Here is a 16,209-nt window from a genome sequence, read left to right as displayed (position 1 = left end):
TATTGAAAACCACCCATTGGTTTGGATCAGTGTTTAGGTATTGCTGTTTAAGGTTGCAATCCATGTCTACTCAGAAGTAAGTTCCACTGAGTTCGATGGGACTTGCTCCTAGGTCATTGTGTATTGGGCTGCAGCTGTAGTCATTTCAGCATCTGTTGAAGTGCACTTAGTCTACAGAATCATGTTCCTCAAGGAAGATGGCCAAGGACCCAGTGTTTCCTAATTTAATAAACAGCCATCAACTAATCCGTTATGCCCTTACAACATTTTCTTCTTAGGAATTTTTCCTCAAAGGGACAGGGGCTGAACTTTTGTTGTAGAGCACATGCTTTGCATGCAAAAGGTTCCAAGTGTGTCGAGGTAGACACTGCCAAACCCTTGTTTAAAACTCTGGAGAGCCACTGCCTGGCAGTGTAGACAATATAAGGGGGACCAATCATCTAAATTGCTGTAAGGCAACCTCCTGTGTACCTAAATACTTATGATTATTCCTACTCCCTCTGTGTGTATACACACGTTTGAATTTAAGGGCAGGGTAGAACAGAACATCAGTCAGTGGAGGTAGATTAGAATTTGTCCCCTGACCTACATGGACCACGGCTTCATAGAGCAAGGAATTGGGAGTTTGTCTCTCCGGGGGGGGGGGGAGACAAAGCGTACGTTTCTCCAGAGTTGCCTTTCTAGAAAGTCTAGTAAGCACGAGCCAGAACCCGTACCCCTCCGGCCCTGTTTTGGGAATGGTTTCGTCTACGCAGGCAAGCTGCCTATAAGCAGGGCTGGAGAGGAGGTGGTTGACCCGACTTTCGCTGCTGTTCGCTCCCTATGCTCATATTTGGAGTTGCCTGGGCAGCTAGTGCCCAGGAATTTCCCGTCATGCCTCTTTGAGAGGCTGCTAGGCCTGTCATTGCGCTGGGCCGTGGGGGCGGCCGGGGAAGCTGACGGGGGAGTTGGCGCTTTCTGCCAGAGGCGGCTTCTTCGCTCTCCTGCTTTACTTGCCGCCTTCATGCTCGCTGAGCTTCCCGCGCTGCTGAACTTCTCTCGGTTTGTGGCGGCTGCGGCGCTGGTGGCAGGTAAGGGAGCCGGTCCCCGGCATGCAGACCAGGTAACGGGCTGCTTGTCTCCGTTAGCGTTTCTAGAGCTTTCTTTCCGGCCCACCTTTCTCCCCCCCCCTTCGAATCAAAAGGGAGGTGCGGAGGAGGAGGTGCCGTTGTATGAAAAGAGCAGGGTTGGAGCTTGGAGGAGTTGCTTCTGTTAGGGAGTGACTCCAGATTCTAGTTACAGACTGTTTAGTCCCTTAACAATCTCAAGTGTGTGCAAGATTGCAGCTCAAAGCACTTTGTCATACTCCTAAATTGTAGCCCATTTGTTTGGAAGCGAGTGCCATAGAAATCAATGGGACTTGCTTCTGAGTAAACAGGTAACTACAACGTCTGAGCCATTTTGTTGTCTGTCAGTGGAAACCTTGAGAAGCCTGACTTTATGGGGATTGGAATGTAATCAAAGTAATTGTGGCTATTAAACCAGATGTTAGTAATTATTTCTGAGCTGAAAATGGAGCAGGAATATATAGTTGTTTTGCTGGAGGATCACACTGAGGTCTTTCCAGTATTATGTTTCCAATGGTAGCTAGACAGATCATGCTTCTGGAAGCTCATAAGAAACAGCATGACATACAAATGTTTGTTGCATATGTGCTGTTCGGTAATTTTAGACTCTGGGCTTAATAGGCTTATGGCGGGGCCCTCTTTAGATGGTATTGTGCATTACAAAATGTGGTACACCTGCTCTGCTCCACTTAGGGGCTCTCCTGCTCATTTTGTTGAATGAGGCCCTGCACTTCTGCCCTTTCAAAGGCCTGCTCTGACTGCCTCTCTGCATATGTGGCAACAACATCCAAAGTACTTGCTTTTGGCATCTTCGGGGTAAGGCAAAATAAAAACCCTTGACTGTGTCTACAGACTTTCCTCTATATTCTCTTTTTCTGTACTGGAGGTATTTGCATTTGTTTTCTCCTTTGGGTGGGCAGGGGGATGATGTAACCATTTCTAAAGCAAATAGTATTATAAAGGGTAATTATTTAATGGTACAAAGTGTGAGTAGAAATAAGGCAGTTGACAACTTGTCAGAGTTTTGAGAATGTTGATGGTAGATCTAACTGGCCATGGAATGTTGGGATGCTAAATCTAAATAATCCTATTGTGGATTTGCAGAATAATTACTGTTTATTTTTATGCTCTGGAACCATGATGCGGAAGTGAAAGTTTTCTTGTTTACTTTTGCAACTTTTTGTTCTCTGTACATAAGATGTAAAATATATACAGGGGAGTAAAAATAACTCTTTTTTTAGATTTCATAAATGAGTATATGTCCACCAAGAGATTTTCTGTTAAAACTTTACACCCTGAACTGTGAAGATAAACAGGGAAGCGAATCCCTGCAACAAACTTTTATAAGCTAATTATGTTGAAGGTTGTGAGTCTTCAAGCTGTAAAAACTATTATAACCTTGTCCTCTTCCCATTCAATTCCCATTCTAGTTATGTGCTGATATTGAATCCTCATATTGATAGCATGCTATAGAACAAAAAGAGGAAGATTAAGATGCATTATAGACATTTTTCTAATGTTTATTATAAGATAGAAGCAAAGATGTAAATTAGTGTTATATTGCAAGAAATTGTTCTGTTTTGGAATACAATAAGAAAGATGCTTCATTCTACATTCAGATATAAATAGCTGTAAGGTAGTCCAGCCTATGGCCATACTACCCTGAACATGCCCGATCGTGTCTGATCTTGGAAGCTAAGCAGGGTCAGGCCTGGTTAGTACTTGGATGGGAGACGGCGTGGGAATACTCGGTGCCGTAGGCTTAGAGGAAGGCAATGGCAAACCACTTCTGAACACATCTTACCATGAAAACCCTATGAATATATCCAAAAAGATTCATAGGGTCGCCATAAGTCGTAGTCAACTTGAAGGCATATAACAAGGTAGCCGATATTGCCTCCTAGTGTCCTGCCTTCATCTTTGCCTACCTAGTTAGTTGGAATTCAGGGACAGGACTGTTCTTTCTGGGTAGCATTGATACTTCAGGGATTCCCTCATGCCTATCAGCTAAGCTATGTCAAGGAAACCCAATTCCTGCTCCACGTGCTAGAGGGAGCCCCAGCTGACAAAGCGTCAAGGCGAGTTAAGCAGCAGAGCGAAAAGAGGGTAAGTAGCTCCAATTTATTCCATTATTTAATTGAAGTAAAACAGCTCAGAGCAATAAGTAATAAGGGCAGCCCAAGGTCACCCTGAGCTAGGAGCCAAATCCTGAAAGAACCTATATCTTAGGAGACAGATCCTAGGAGAAGGAAGCCTATAGAAAGCTAGTTTTCAACACCACCCTAGCAGGAGAGCTTCAGGGGACACTGTAAACAAGGCTAAATTCCAGTCGGAGAGAAGGGGAAAAAGGAAACCACCGATACATACAGGGAGAGAGTCAGCTCAGTCCTTGCTAAAAAGGGCAGCTTTAGCCTTCCTGAAACACAACCACAAACTCTGTTTCCCTAGGTTAAAGAAAGGTCAGGCTGTTCTAGGTGGGAAAACAACAAACAAAAAAGACTTGCCTGGAAGTCGCAGCCCCTTGCTTAGATTAAAAGCAGCCAAAAGCTTAAACAGCCCCGCCCCTCGCTCAGGAAGGAAGCCTGCCTTCCTGCCTTCAAAGGAATACAACAATGCTAATATGAAATCAAGATGGCGACGGAGGTGGATGCTTAGCAGGGAGCTCCGCGTTTTCATCTTAAAATTATCTTAATACTTGATATTCACGCCATCAAATACCATCATTACCATCTGCCTGCCTGCCTGATTGCCTATGGACTGGTTGCTGCTGCATACCTGGACCGTGAGATTGTCACCCGCTGTTGTTTGTTGTTGTGTGGGTTGTTGCGCTGCTGCTGCTTCCGCCGGTTTGCCTCTGGTGCTTGTGCTGCTGGTGCCGCCGCTGGAGTTCTGGCAGCCGAGCCTGTTGCTTTTTTGCTGCTGTTGCCGGGGGCCTCGTAGGTGAGTGTCGGCTGCCGTCAGTGGTGGGAGCGCTGGCGGGGCGCGCAGAGCTTGGGATGTCGTGGCGAGCCTGGACTCTGTGATGGTGGGAGCATCCTGGAGGGGACCGGGCTCACGACGTTGGAGGACGCTGTGTGGAGTGGCACGGGAGGCGAGGAGAGACTCGGCTTGGGGCGTGGAGGACGCCGTGTGGAGTGACTCAGAGAACAACGCCCAGGGGCCGTGTAGCAGCCCGCCAGTGGTGAGAGCACTGACAAGGCTGGTTAGGCTCTGGGCGTGGCCCGAGGCGGCTTGGCGTGGAGTGGCGGCGGCGAGAAAGCGCCGCACGAAGCGGCTGAGTGTGGGGTCCTGCCGGAGACATCCTGGCCTGGCAGTGGTGAGAGCACCGCTGGAGGAAACATCTTGGCCTGGTCTGGCGGTGGTGAGAGCATCGCTGGAGGAGACCAGGCTGTCATTGCGGCCTGGCTGGCAGCGACGGCGGCTGCAGGAGAACGTTGTGAACGACGGCACCTTCTGCAGACGAGGCTTGCTATGGAGGAGGGTTTTTAATGTTGGTTGTTATTGTTGTTGTGTGATTGCATTTTAAATTGTTGTTGTCTGTTTGCTTGTTGTTTGCTTGTTGTTGCCTGTTGTTGCCTGTTGTTGTTTGAATGAGATTGAGTGGATGTGTGTGTGTATTTTTGTGTTTTGTGTTGTTTAGGTTTGTTGTGTTGATTTATTTTAAGATGTGCCTGGGAAAACATACTTTGGACCTGGTACGGGGATTTTCGGGGGCCCCAATTAACGTAGTGACGGGTAATGGGAGGTATGGTGTTGCGAGGAGAACGTGCCAGGTAAGGGGAACTCGTCCCAGACAAGTTGTGTCTGTGCCTTGTTCCGGTTCTCCTCATATCCACAGGACTGTTGGTTGTACTGTCAGCCAGCTCTCGGATCTCCAGGTGCTGCTTTTAAATGCTAGGTTGGTTGCTAATAAAACCCCCCTTCTCCATGATTTGATTGTGGAAAGGGGCGCCGATCTTGCGTGTATTACCGAGACCTGGGTGGGTGAGCAGGGAGGAGTTGCTCTTTCCCAGCTGTGTCCACCTGGGTATTCGATGCAGCACTGTGGTAGATCTGAGGGCCGGGGAGGTGGGGTTGCTGTGGTCTATAGGAGTTCTTTCTCTCTCACCAAGCACCCTGTCCAGATGGCGACTGGTCTGGAATGTCTTCATATTGTGCTGGGCCAAGGAGACAGACTGGGAATACTGTTGGTGTACTGCCCACCTTGCTGCCCAACGGCTTCCCTAGCTGAGCTGACAGAGATAGTCTCGGAGGTATTGTTGAGGTCCCCCAGACTTGTGGTACTGGGGGATTTCAACATTCATGCCGAGACTGTCTTGTTTGGGGCGGCTTAGGACTTCATGGCCTCCATGACAACCATGGGGCTGTCTCAAATTGTTACTGGCCCGACGCATGTATCAGGACATACTCTTGATTTGATCTTCGCCACTGGTCATGGAGATGGTGATCTGAGGGTGGGGTATTTTTCATCTACTCCATTGTCATGGACAGATCACCGCTTGTTGAGTTTTAGACTCACAACAGCCCTTTCCCTCCGCAGAGGTGGGGGACCTATTAAGTTGGTCCGCTCCTGGAGGCTTATGGATCCTGTAGTTTTCCAGAGGGCTCTGGGGGTTTTTCCGGCTGATAGTACTGGCGCGCCTGTCGAGGCCCTGGTCGATCTGTGGAATACGGAGATGACTCGGGCCATTGACATGATCGCTCCCGCGCGCCCCCTTTGGTGTAGAACTCATACAGCACCGTGGTATACCCCGGAGCTGAGAGTGATGAAGCAAGAGAGAAGGAGGCTAGAGTGCAGGTGGAGGCGTACTCCTGACGGATGTAGTCATTCTTTGGTAAGTGCTTCCACTAAGTTGTATGTAAAAGTGGTCAGGGCGGCGAAAAAGTCTTATTTTGCTGCCACTATTAGATCATCTCTTTGCCGCCCAGCGGAGCTATTTAAGGTGGTACGAGGGCTTTTACATTCTGGCCCTCCTGATACTAAGGAAACATCGGAAGCCTGTTGCAACGAATTTGCGGAGCACTTCCAAGAAAAGATTGTATGCATCTGTCGGGACTTGGACTCTGATATTATGACAGTTGAATCCATTGAGGTGTCCAGAGCGCGGCCTTGTCCTTTATTATTGGATGAGTTTCAGTTGGTGCAGCTCGAGGAAGTGGACAAGGTACTTGGAATGGTGCAGGCGACCACGTCTGCTCTGGACCCTTGCCCATCTTGGGTGGTGAAGGCTGGCAGGGCTGTAACCACCAGCTGGGCCAAAGAGGTGATAAATGCCTCCTTGAGAGAGGGAGTAGTCCCTGGTAGTCTCAAGGAGGCAGTAGTGAGACCTCTTTTAAAGAAACCTTCTTTGGACCCAGATGTTTTGAACAACTATAGACCGGTGGCGAATGTCCCTTTTTTGGGCAAGGTTTTGGAGCGGGTCGTCGCCACCCAGCTCCAGGCGCTTTTGGATGAAACCGATTATCTGGATCCGTTTCAATCCGGTTTTAGGCCTGGTTTTGGCACTGAAACAGCCTTGGTTGCCCTGTATGATGACCTTTGTCGGGAGAGGGACAGGGAGAGTGTGACCCTGTTGATTCTCCTTGATCTCTCAGCAGCGTTTGATACCATCGACCATGGTATCCTTCTGGGGAGGCTCGCGGAGTTGGGAGTTGGGGGCACTGCTTGGTAGTGGCTCTGCTCTTACTTAGCGGATCGTCGCCAGAAGGTAGTTCTTGGGGAACATAGCTCGATACCTTGGACTCTCCATTGTGGAGTCCCTCAGGGATCGGTTTTGTCCCCCATGCTTTTTAACATCTACATGCAGCCTCTGGGTGCGGTCATCAGGAGTTTTGGAGTGCGTTGCCATCAGTACGCTGATGACACGCAGCTCTACTTCTCCTTTTCACCTTCTTCAGGTGAGGCTGTCGATGTACTAAACCGTTGCCTGACCGCGATAATGGACTGGATGAGAGCTAATAAACTGAAGCTCAATCCAGACAAGACCGAGACGCTGTTGGTGAACTCCTTTTCTGCCCAGATGGTGGATGCCCAACCTGTTCTAGATGGGGTTACACTCCCCTTGAAGGAACAGGTTCGTAGCTTGGGTGTCCTTTTTGACCCTTCCTTCTCACTTGAGGCTCAAGTGGCCTCGGTGGCACGGAATGCGTTTTACCATCTTCGCTTAGTCGCCCAACTACGCCCCTATCTGGACAGTGACGATTTCGCCTCAGTTGTTCACACTCTGGTAACCTCTAGATTGGATTACTGTAATGCGCTCTACGTAGGGCTGCCCTTGAAGACAGTTCGGAAACTACAGCTAGTGCAAAACGCGGCAGCCAGGCTGCTGACGAGGACCAATCGGTTCGCGCATATAACACCTGTCCTGGCCCGTTTGCACTGTCTACCTATTTGTTTCCGAGCCAGATTCAAGGTGTTGGTTTTGACCTATAAAGCCTTACACGGTGTGGGACCGCAGTACCTTGTGGAACGCCTCTCCTGCTATGAACCTACCCGTCCACTTCGTTCAGTATCTAAGGCCCTCCTCCGGGTACCAACTCATCAAGATGCCCGGAGGATTACTACTAGATCTAGGGCCTTTTCTGTGGTGGCCGCCGAATTGTGGAACAGCTTACCAGAGGAGATACGCCTGGCGCCTACGGTATTTTCTTTTAGGCGCCAGGTTAAGACCTAGCTCTACTCCCAGGCATTTTAATGTTTAATGTTAATGTTTAATGTTTAATTGTTCATCTTAATGTTTTAAATTTTCTTGTTATTTGAAATGGATTTTATTGTAACATTGTATTTTAACTCTGTTTTGTACACCGCCCAGAGAGCTACTTGCTATGGGCGGTTTAAAAATGAAATGAAATAAAAATAAAAATAAATAAAAGGAAGGAAGCCTGAGATAATCCTAAAGAGTTAAGCCCAATCTGATAGTTGAGCCATCAGCCTCAAGTAACACATCATTGGCTGGCAGCAGTAGCTGGGAGGAACCAGTGACTTCAACTACCCGGACATAGACTGGCTGCATGTGTTCCAGTCATGACAAAGAAGCAAAGTTTCTAGATATTCTAAATGACTATTCCCTAGACCAGTTGGTCATGGAACCGACCAGAGGGACGGCAACCCTGGACTTAATCCTCTGTGGGGACCGGGACCTGGTGCGAGATGTAAGTGTTGTTGAACCGATTGGGAGCAGTGACCACAGTGCTATTAAATTAAACATACATGTAAATGGCCAATTGCCAAGAAAATCCAACACGGTCACATTTGACTTCAAAAGAGGAAACTTCACAAAAATGAAGGGATTGGTAAAAAGAAAGCTGAAAAACAAAGTCCAGAGGGTCACATCACTCGAAAATGCTTGGAAGTTGTTTAAAAACACTATATTAGAAGCTCAACTGGAGTGCATACCGCAGATCAGAAAAGGTACCGCCAGGGCCAAGAAGATCCCAGCATGGTTAACGAGCAAAGTCAAGGAAGCTCTTAGAGGCAAAAAGTCTTCCTTCAGAAAATGGAAGTCTTGTCCGAATGAAGAAAATAAAAAGGAATACAAACTCTGGCAAAAGAAATGCAAGAAGACAATAAGGGATGCTAAAAAAGAATTTGAGGAGCACATTGCTAAGAACATAAAAACCAACAACAAAAAATTCTATAAATACATTCAAAGCAGGAGACCATCTAGGGAGACAGTTGGACCCTTGGATGATAAGGGAGTCAAAGGTGTGCTAAAGAACGATAAGGAGATTGCAGAGAAGCTAAATGAATTCTTTGCATCTGTCTTCACAGTGGAAGATATAGGGCAGATCCCTGAACCTGAACTAACATTTGCAGGAAGGGATTCTGAGGAACTGAGACAAATAGTGGTAACGAGAGAGGAAGTTCTAGGCTTAATAGACAATATAAAAACTGACAAATCACCGGGCCCGGATGGCATCCACCCGAGAGTTCTCAAAGAACTCAAATGTGAAATTGCTGATCTGCTAACTAAAATATGTAACTTGTCCCTCGGGTCCCCCTCCGTGCCTGAGGACTGGACAGTGGCAAATGTAACGCCAATCTTCAAAAAGGGATCCATGGGGGATCCCGGAAATTACAGGCCAGTTAGCTTAACTTCTGTCCCTGGAAAACTGGTAGAAAGTATTATTAATGCTAGATTAACTAAGCACATAGAAGAACAAGCCTTGCTGAAGCAGAGCCAGCATGGCTTCTGCAAGGGAAAGTCCTGTCTCAGTAACCTATTAGAATTCTTTGAGAGTGTCAACAAGCATATAGATAGAGGTGATCCAGTGGACATAGTGTACTTAGACTTTCAAAAAGCGTTTGACAAGGTACCTCACCAAAGACTTCTGAGGAAGCTTAGCAGTCATGGAATAAGAGGAGAGGTCCTCTTGTGGATAAGGAATTGGTTGAGAAGCAGAAAGCATAGAGTAGGAATCAACGGACAGTTCTCCCAATGGAGGGCTGTAGAAAGTGGAGTCCCTCAAGGATCGGTATTGGGACCTGTACTTTTCAACTTGTTCATTAATGACCTAGAATTAGGAGTGAGCAGTGAAGTGGCCAAGTTTGCTGATGACACTAAATTGTTAAAACAAAAAGGGATTGCGAAGAGCTCCAAAAAGACCTCTCCAAACTGAGTGAATGGGTGGAAAAATGGCAAATGCAATATAAACAAGTGTAAAATTATGCATATTGGAGCAAAAAATCTGAATTTCACATATACGCTCATGGGGTCTGAACTGGCGGTGACTGACCAGGAGAGAGACCTCGGGGTTGTAGTGGACAGCACGATGAAAATGTCGACCCAGTGTGCGGCAGCTGTGAAAAAGGCAAATTCCATGCTAGCGATAATTAGGAAAGGTATTGAAAATAAAACAGTCGATATCATAATGCCGTTGTATAAATCTATGGTGCGGCCGCATTTGGAATACTGTGTACAGTTCTGGTCGCCTCATCTCAAAAAGGATATTCTAGAGTTGGAAAAGGTTCAGAAGAGGGCAACCAGAATGATCAAGGGGATGGAGCGACTCCCTTACGAGGAAAGGTTGCAGCATTTGGGGCTTCTTAGTTTAGAGAAAAAGCGGGTCAGAGGAGACATGATAGAAGTGTATAAAATTATGCATGGCATTGAGAAAGTGGATAGAGAAAAGTTCTTCTCCCTCTCTCATAATACTAGAACTCGTGGACATTCAAAGAAGCTGAATGTTGGAAGATTCAGGACAGACAAAAGGAAGTACTTCTTTACTCAGCGCATAGTTAAACTATGGAATTTGCTCCCACAAGATGCAGTAATGGCCACCAGCTTGGACGGCTTTAAAAGAAGATTAGACAAATTCATGGAGGACAGGGCTATCAATGGCTACTAGCCGTGATGGCTGTGCTGTGCCACCCTAGTCAGAGGCAGCATGCTTCTGAAAACCAGTTGCCGAAAGCCTCAGGAGGGGAGAGTGTTCTTGCACTCAGGTCCTGCTTGCGGGCTTCCCCCAGGCACCTGGTTGGCCACTGTGAGAACAGGATGCTGGACTAGATGGGCCACTGGCCTGATCCAGCAGGCTCTTCTTATGTTCTTATGTTCCTTGGGGTGCTGTCACTGCAAACAGTTTCCTGTTTATGAAATACCCTCCCTGATGAGGTGTGTCCGGCTCACTCATTATCAACTTTCAGAAGGAATGTAAAAGCATTCCTGTTCATCCAGACATTTGATGGCAGAAATATACTGTTCCTGGCAACCTTGAAATTACTGGCTGTGAGGATATGTGATTTTTAATTTTTTAAACAAGTTTTTCTTTTTTATTAAATGTTTGCCGTTTTATTGTTTGCCACCCAAGGCTCCTTTGGGAGGAAAGGCAGGATAGAAATTTAATAATAATAATAATGGCCAAGAAATAGAAGAATCAGGCATGTGTCAGTCACTTTCGGCACATGCAGTCTGACATCACTGCTGTTGATTATCAGTAATTTCTGGATTATAGCATGAAAACATTGCTGTAAAGCAAATCACATTCTTAAGTTACCATTCCTATTCAGCTATTGAACGCTGAGTTCTTATTTGAGAACTGTTATTAAATATAATCTTGTGTCCCTCCAGGAAAAATTGGAACTAGTAGAATATTGCTAACAATAGATAGAATTATGCCTTTCCCATATTCTAGCTTCCCTGATGGATGCATGCTCACAAATCCCCTGGCAAAAATAGCCTTATATTTGTAAGGTGGCAGACCATTGACATAGATGAGGGGTGGGAAATGTTGCACCCTCCAGATGTTGTGGGACTACAACTCCCATCATCCTTACCATTGGCCATACTGGCTGGACCTTGTAGGAAGGAACTGGAGTTCAACATCATCAGGAAGATAGGGGGGTTGCCAACGACTGTGAGAAAGAGAACCCTTTGAGGTTTGATATCCAACAATATTTCCATTAAACCTAATCAAACATTTGTTCATATGTCATTTGAAGATTTACTGCTCTTGAACTTATAATGTTTAGTATAATATTTATTAATACACAATATAAATGTGTCTGATGTCTGTGTCCTAAAAGACAGCCTATAAAAAACAGAAAAACATAATTAGAGATCCGAAACATTTTGCTGAAGTAGACTCTGTGGCATAAAAGCTTGTGCCATAATTAATTTGTTAGTATTTATGCTGCCACATGACTTATTGTTATCATATGTCTCTCCTACTACATCTTAACTATTAGTTGCCCCATGATAATAGTATCTATCTACTTATATAAGAGGAAAAGTGCTGGGTAAGGCTTTTCACTCTGAACTAACAAAAGACCTCAAATACTTTTGTTGATATTTCCCTTTAGGAGTGAATTTCTTGAGTTAAAGGCTAAAAAGATGCTGAATTGAAACAGACAGTTGCAATAGCTGTTGTTTTGGTATTTGTTGTAGCATATTAATGCCTAAATAGCAAAAGTAAGTTCGTATGGCCAACAGTGTCACCAAATGCAGTGTTTTAATTTTTCTTGTAAAAGCTAATGGCAACTATTCACTTTTGGAGAAAATAAAAATGTAAATGTACTACCTTCAAGTCGATTCCTACTTATGGCCACCCTATGAATAGGGTTTTCATGAGGATGAGAGGCAGTGACTGGCCCAAGGTCACCCAGTGAGCTTCATGGCTATGTGGGGATTCGAACCCTGGTCTCCCAGGTCATAGTCCAACACCTTAACCACTACACCACATGAGAGCATTTGGGGACTCCATTGGTGCAGAGACTGTCTACTGTGGGTGATTTAAGCAACTGAGAATCAAGCCTGTTTATATCACCATATCCCTAACTTTGACTCTGTTTTATATATATATATATATATATATATATATTCTGGAGAGGGAGAACCTCGCCACAGTTATCCATGCTCTGGTAACCTCTAGATTGGACTACTGTAATGCACTCTACGTAGGGTTACCTCTGAAGACGGTTCAGAAACTTCAGCTGGTGCAGAATGCTGCGGCCAGAGTCCTTACTGGGACTAAAAAATTTGATCATATAACACCTGTTCTGGCCCAGCTGCACTAGCTACCAATATGTTTCTGGGCCAGATTCAAAATGTTGGTTCTTACCTATAAAGCCCTTAACGGCATCGGACCGCAATACCTGGCGGAACGCCTCTCCCGCTATGTACCTACCCGGTCGCTGCGCTCGACGTCGAAGGCCCTTCTCCGTGTTCCAACGCATAAGGAGGCATGGAGAACGACAATTAGAGCTAGGGCCTTCTCGGTGGTGGCCCCCGAACTATCTGTTATCTTTTCGGCGCCAGGTAAAGACCTACCTCTTTGCCCAGGCATTTTAAAAATTAAAAAAAAATTTTTAAATTGAATTTAAATTTGGAAATTTTAATTGTTTTATTGTGTACTGTATTGTATTTACATCCGCATGTATTTTAATCTGTTTTATAATGCTGTTCACCGCCCTGGGAGCTTATTGCTCTAGGGCGGTCTAAAAATGTAATAAAATAAATAAATAAATAAATAAATAATATATATATATATATATATATATATATATATATACTGTCCATCTACAATATTTCAAAGGTGAAATAATGCTTTGCTAGTATTCTAGCTATCTATCAGTTTCCACTGTTGTTTATAGTTACATAAGTTGCATAAATTGGGCTGGTTAAACTTAAAAAGTAGACTTAGCTGAATTAGGGGAAATTGATTTGTGTGAGAGCATTTAAATCAGCTTTTCTAATCTTGCCTAAAATGGCAAGGAAAGGAATTAGATTAAACTAAACCAATTAAGGTGATTTTAAAGGGAAAGAGGTGTCTCCATAACCGGTTTTTCACCTACTTAATTAGATAAAATTTCAAAAAGATTTTAGTTTTATCTAGGCTATAATAATTCCTTTAGACAAAGCATTGGTTCATGCCTTTTTATCCGACTTACAGAGCAGCAGAAAAAAGATCTTGCTTGGCAATGTAGCAGCCTCCTATCATAGCATGTAGGGAGTTTTCCAAGTCACTGGATTAAGCCACTCCATCCAAAAATTCTCAGTTGGACAAATATCTGTATTATTCTTCGTGATATGGATCATCCAATAAATTGGTCCTGTTGGCTGGCATCTTTACCATCAGTCAGACCCTGGATCTATTAACAGTTCTTTCTGTCCTCTCCCACTGGTCTATAAACCAGGTTTGTAAACACCAGTTTTCAGGGACCAGAAGAGACTTCCATAATTATCTCCATGTATCCTTAATATATTGTATATTTTTCTCAGTTGCTTTCCATTTATATTCCATTGTCTGTTAGAGGAGTGGGGAACATTTTTAAGTCTGAGGGCCATATTCCCTCATGGGCAGCCTTCTGGGGGCCATATGCCAGTGGTGGGCAGAGGCAAAAGCTGGGTGGAATAATGAATGCCACTGTTATCTTTGCACAGGAGGTTACATTCCAGCTACCCAAAAGTTTCTCCTCCGCCGCCACAACATCTCTCTACCTGAGCAAGCAAGAGGCACTTTATCACAGTTCAAAATCTCATTCCAGCCCGACAAAAGCACTTGAGAGTGCAGAGCAAGGGCATTGAGGGGTATGGCCTGGAGAGAGTCCAAGGTCAAGATTATCATCTTCATCATCACCATCACCATATTATTAAATATTCATTTATATCCTGCGTTTCCCCCAGAACTGGAATAGAGGTGCATGGAGTTGGCCCACATGCCTGTTGTTCCCAATATCTTTCTACACTAAATCCCACGGACCCAAATACCGTATCAACAGGATGCCTATAGTATTAAGACTTCGTACATTGCCTAACCTGATTTTATGAGTCATCTGAGCCCTGCCTTGATCTTCTAGTCTTCATTACCCTTTGTATACTACAACTCTGGTACCTGTATTCATCTTCCATACTGACTACTAGATGAATTAGGGCTTTTTATATACTCTGCCAAGAGTATGGAATGTGCCTCTTTTTCAACCAACCAGAGCTTATAGATGAGAATAGTTTCACTATTCTCTTGTTATTTACACAATGTTGAATCAAGGGGATTCCCCAGGACGGTTTCAAGAGTTTTAAATTGGTGGGGTTTTCCCCTCCCCCTTTTGTTATGTGCCTCCAAGTCAACCATGACTTATGGCGACCCTATGAATCAGCGACCTCCAAGAGCATCTGTCATGAACTACCCTGTTCAGATCCTGTAAGTTCAGGTCTGTGGCTCCCTTTATGGAATCAATCCATCTCTTCTTTAGCCTTCCTCTTTTTCTACTCCCTTCTGTTTTTCCCAGCATTGTTGTCTTTTCTTGTGAATCCTGTCTTCTCATGATGTGTCCAAAGTATGATAACCTTAGTTTCATCAGTTTAGCTTCTCGTGATAGTTCTGGTTTAATTTGTTCTAACACCCAATTATTTGTCTTTTTCGCAGTCCATGATATCTGCAAAGCGCTCCTCCAACATCACATTTCAAATGAGTTGATTTTTCTCTTATCTGCTTTTTTCACTGTCCAACTTTCACATCCATACATTGAGATCGGAAATACCATGGTCTGAATGATCCTGACTTTCTTGTTCAGTGATATATCCTTGCATTTGAGGACCTTTTCTAGTTCTCTCACAGCTGCCCTCCCCAGTCCTAGCCTTCTTCTGATTTCTTGACTATTGTCTCCATTTTGGTTAATGACTATGCCAAGGTATTGATAATCTTTGACAACTTCAACGTCCTCATTGTCAACTGTAAAGTTATGTAAATCTGTTGTCATTTAATCTTGATGTTCAGCTGTAGTCCTGCTTTTGTGCTTTCCTCTTTAACTTTCATCAGCATTCGTTTCAAATCATTACTGGTTTCTGCTGGTAGTATGGTATTGTTGGCATATCTTAAATTATTGATATTTCTCCCTCCAATTTTCACATCTCCTTCATCTTGGTCCAATCCTGCTTTCCGTATGATATGTTCTGCATATAGATTAAATAATTAGGGTGATAAAATACACCCGTCTCACACCCTTTACGATTGGGAACCAATAGGTTTCTCCATACAGTAGGGCCCCGCTTATACAGCAGGTTAGAGACCAGACTCCTGCCATAAAGCAAAAATTGCCGGAAAGTGGAACATCGATCAGCTGTAGTGTGGGGAACTCCAGCTGACAGTGCTTGGCCCCTGAAGCTCCCCATGCAACAGCTGATCGATGTTCTGCTTTTCCGTGCATTGCCCTCTCCCCCCCCGGCTCGCTGTCCTTATGGTGGGGGAGTAGTGCCAAGTGGCTGGAAAAAGCAGCCACTAAACCAAATCCAGCTGTGGGGGAGTGGCAACAGACAACCACCCCCACAGACACTGCCGCCAGGAGTGAAAGGAAGGGAGCCACCTCCGCAAGCTCCGGAGAGATAGCCGCCGTGTAGCCGGCGAGCTCCAATGGCCGCAGTAGTGAGCCACGGAGGAAGGAGCCGCCGCCGCGTGCCCGGTGGGGGGAGATCAGAAGCAGCACAGCGTAAAGTGGGTGTCAGACAGAGTTGCCGCTGCAAGCTTCAGATTCACCACTTCAACCAGATAAGGATGGGGGGGGCACTGCCGCTAAAGCAAAGGCGGCTGTAGTAGCCTCCTCCGACCCCAAAAACGTGGAGGGGAGGCAAGGAAACAGCCTCCGCTATTCGCAGAGGCGGCAGTAGCT

The 16,209-nt window shown here is 45.2% G+C and overlaps 1 protein-coding gene and 1 pseudogene across 5 annotated transcripts in view; both read left to right on the top strand.

The window, feature by feature from the left end:
• Positions 1-795: 795 nt before the first annotated feature.
• MSRB3 (methionine sulfoxide reductase B3) overlaps positions 796-16,209 on the top strand; it is a 124,363-nt gene continuing 108,949 nt past the window's right edge. For 2 of the 5 annotated variants that reach the window (XM_061639823.1, XM_061639820.1), the window contains exon 1: positions 797-1,070. In XM_061639823.1, coding sequence (XP_061495807.1) covers positions 1,004-1,070 — 67 coding nt within the window. In that variant the 5' untranslated portion in view covers positions 797-1,003. The other 3 variants (XM_061639818.1, XM_061639817.1, XM_061639819.1) reach the window with 3 other exon arrangements.
• Positions 2,751-2,869, top strand: LOC133363570 (5S ribosomal RNA; annotated as a pseudogene).

Source organism: Rhineura floridana, chromosome 8, assembly GCF_030035675.1.
Source record: "Rhineura floridana isolate rRhiFlo1 chromosome 8, rRhiFlo1.hap2, whole genome shotgun sequence".
Classification (NCBI taxonomy): domain Eukaryota; kingdom Metazoa; phylum Chordata; class Lepidosauria; order Squamata; family Rhineuridae; genus Rhineura; species Rhineura floridana.
Note: the sequence above shows the minus strand (reverse complement) of the source record. Positions and strands in the feature narration are given on the sequence as shown.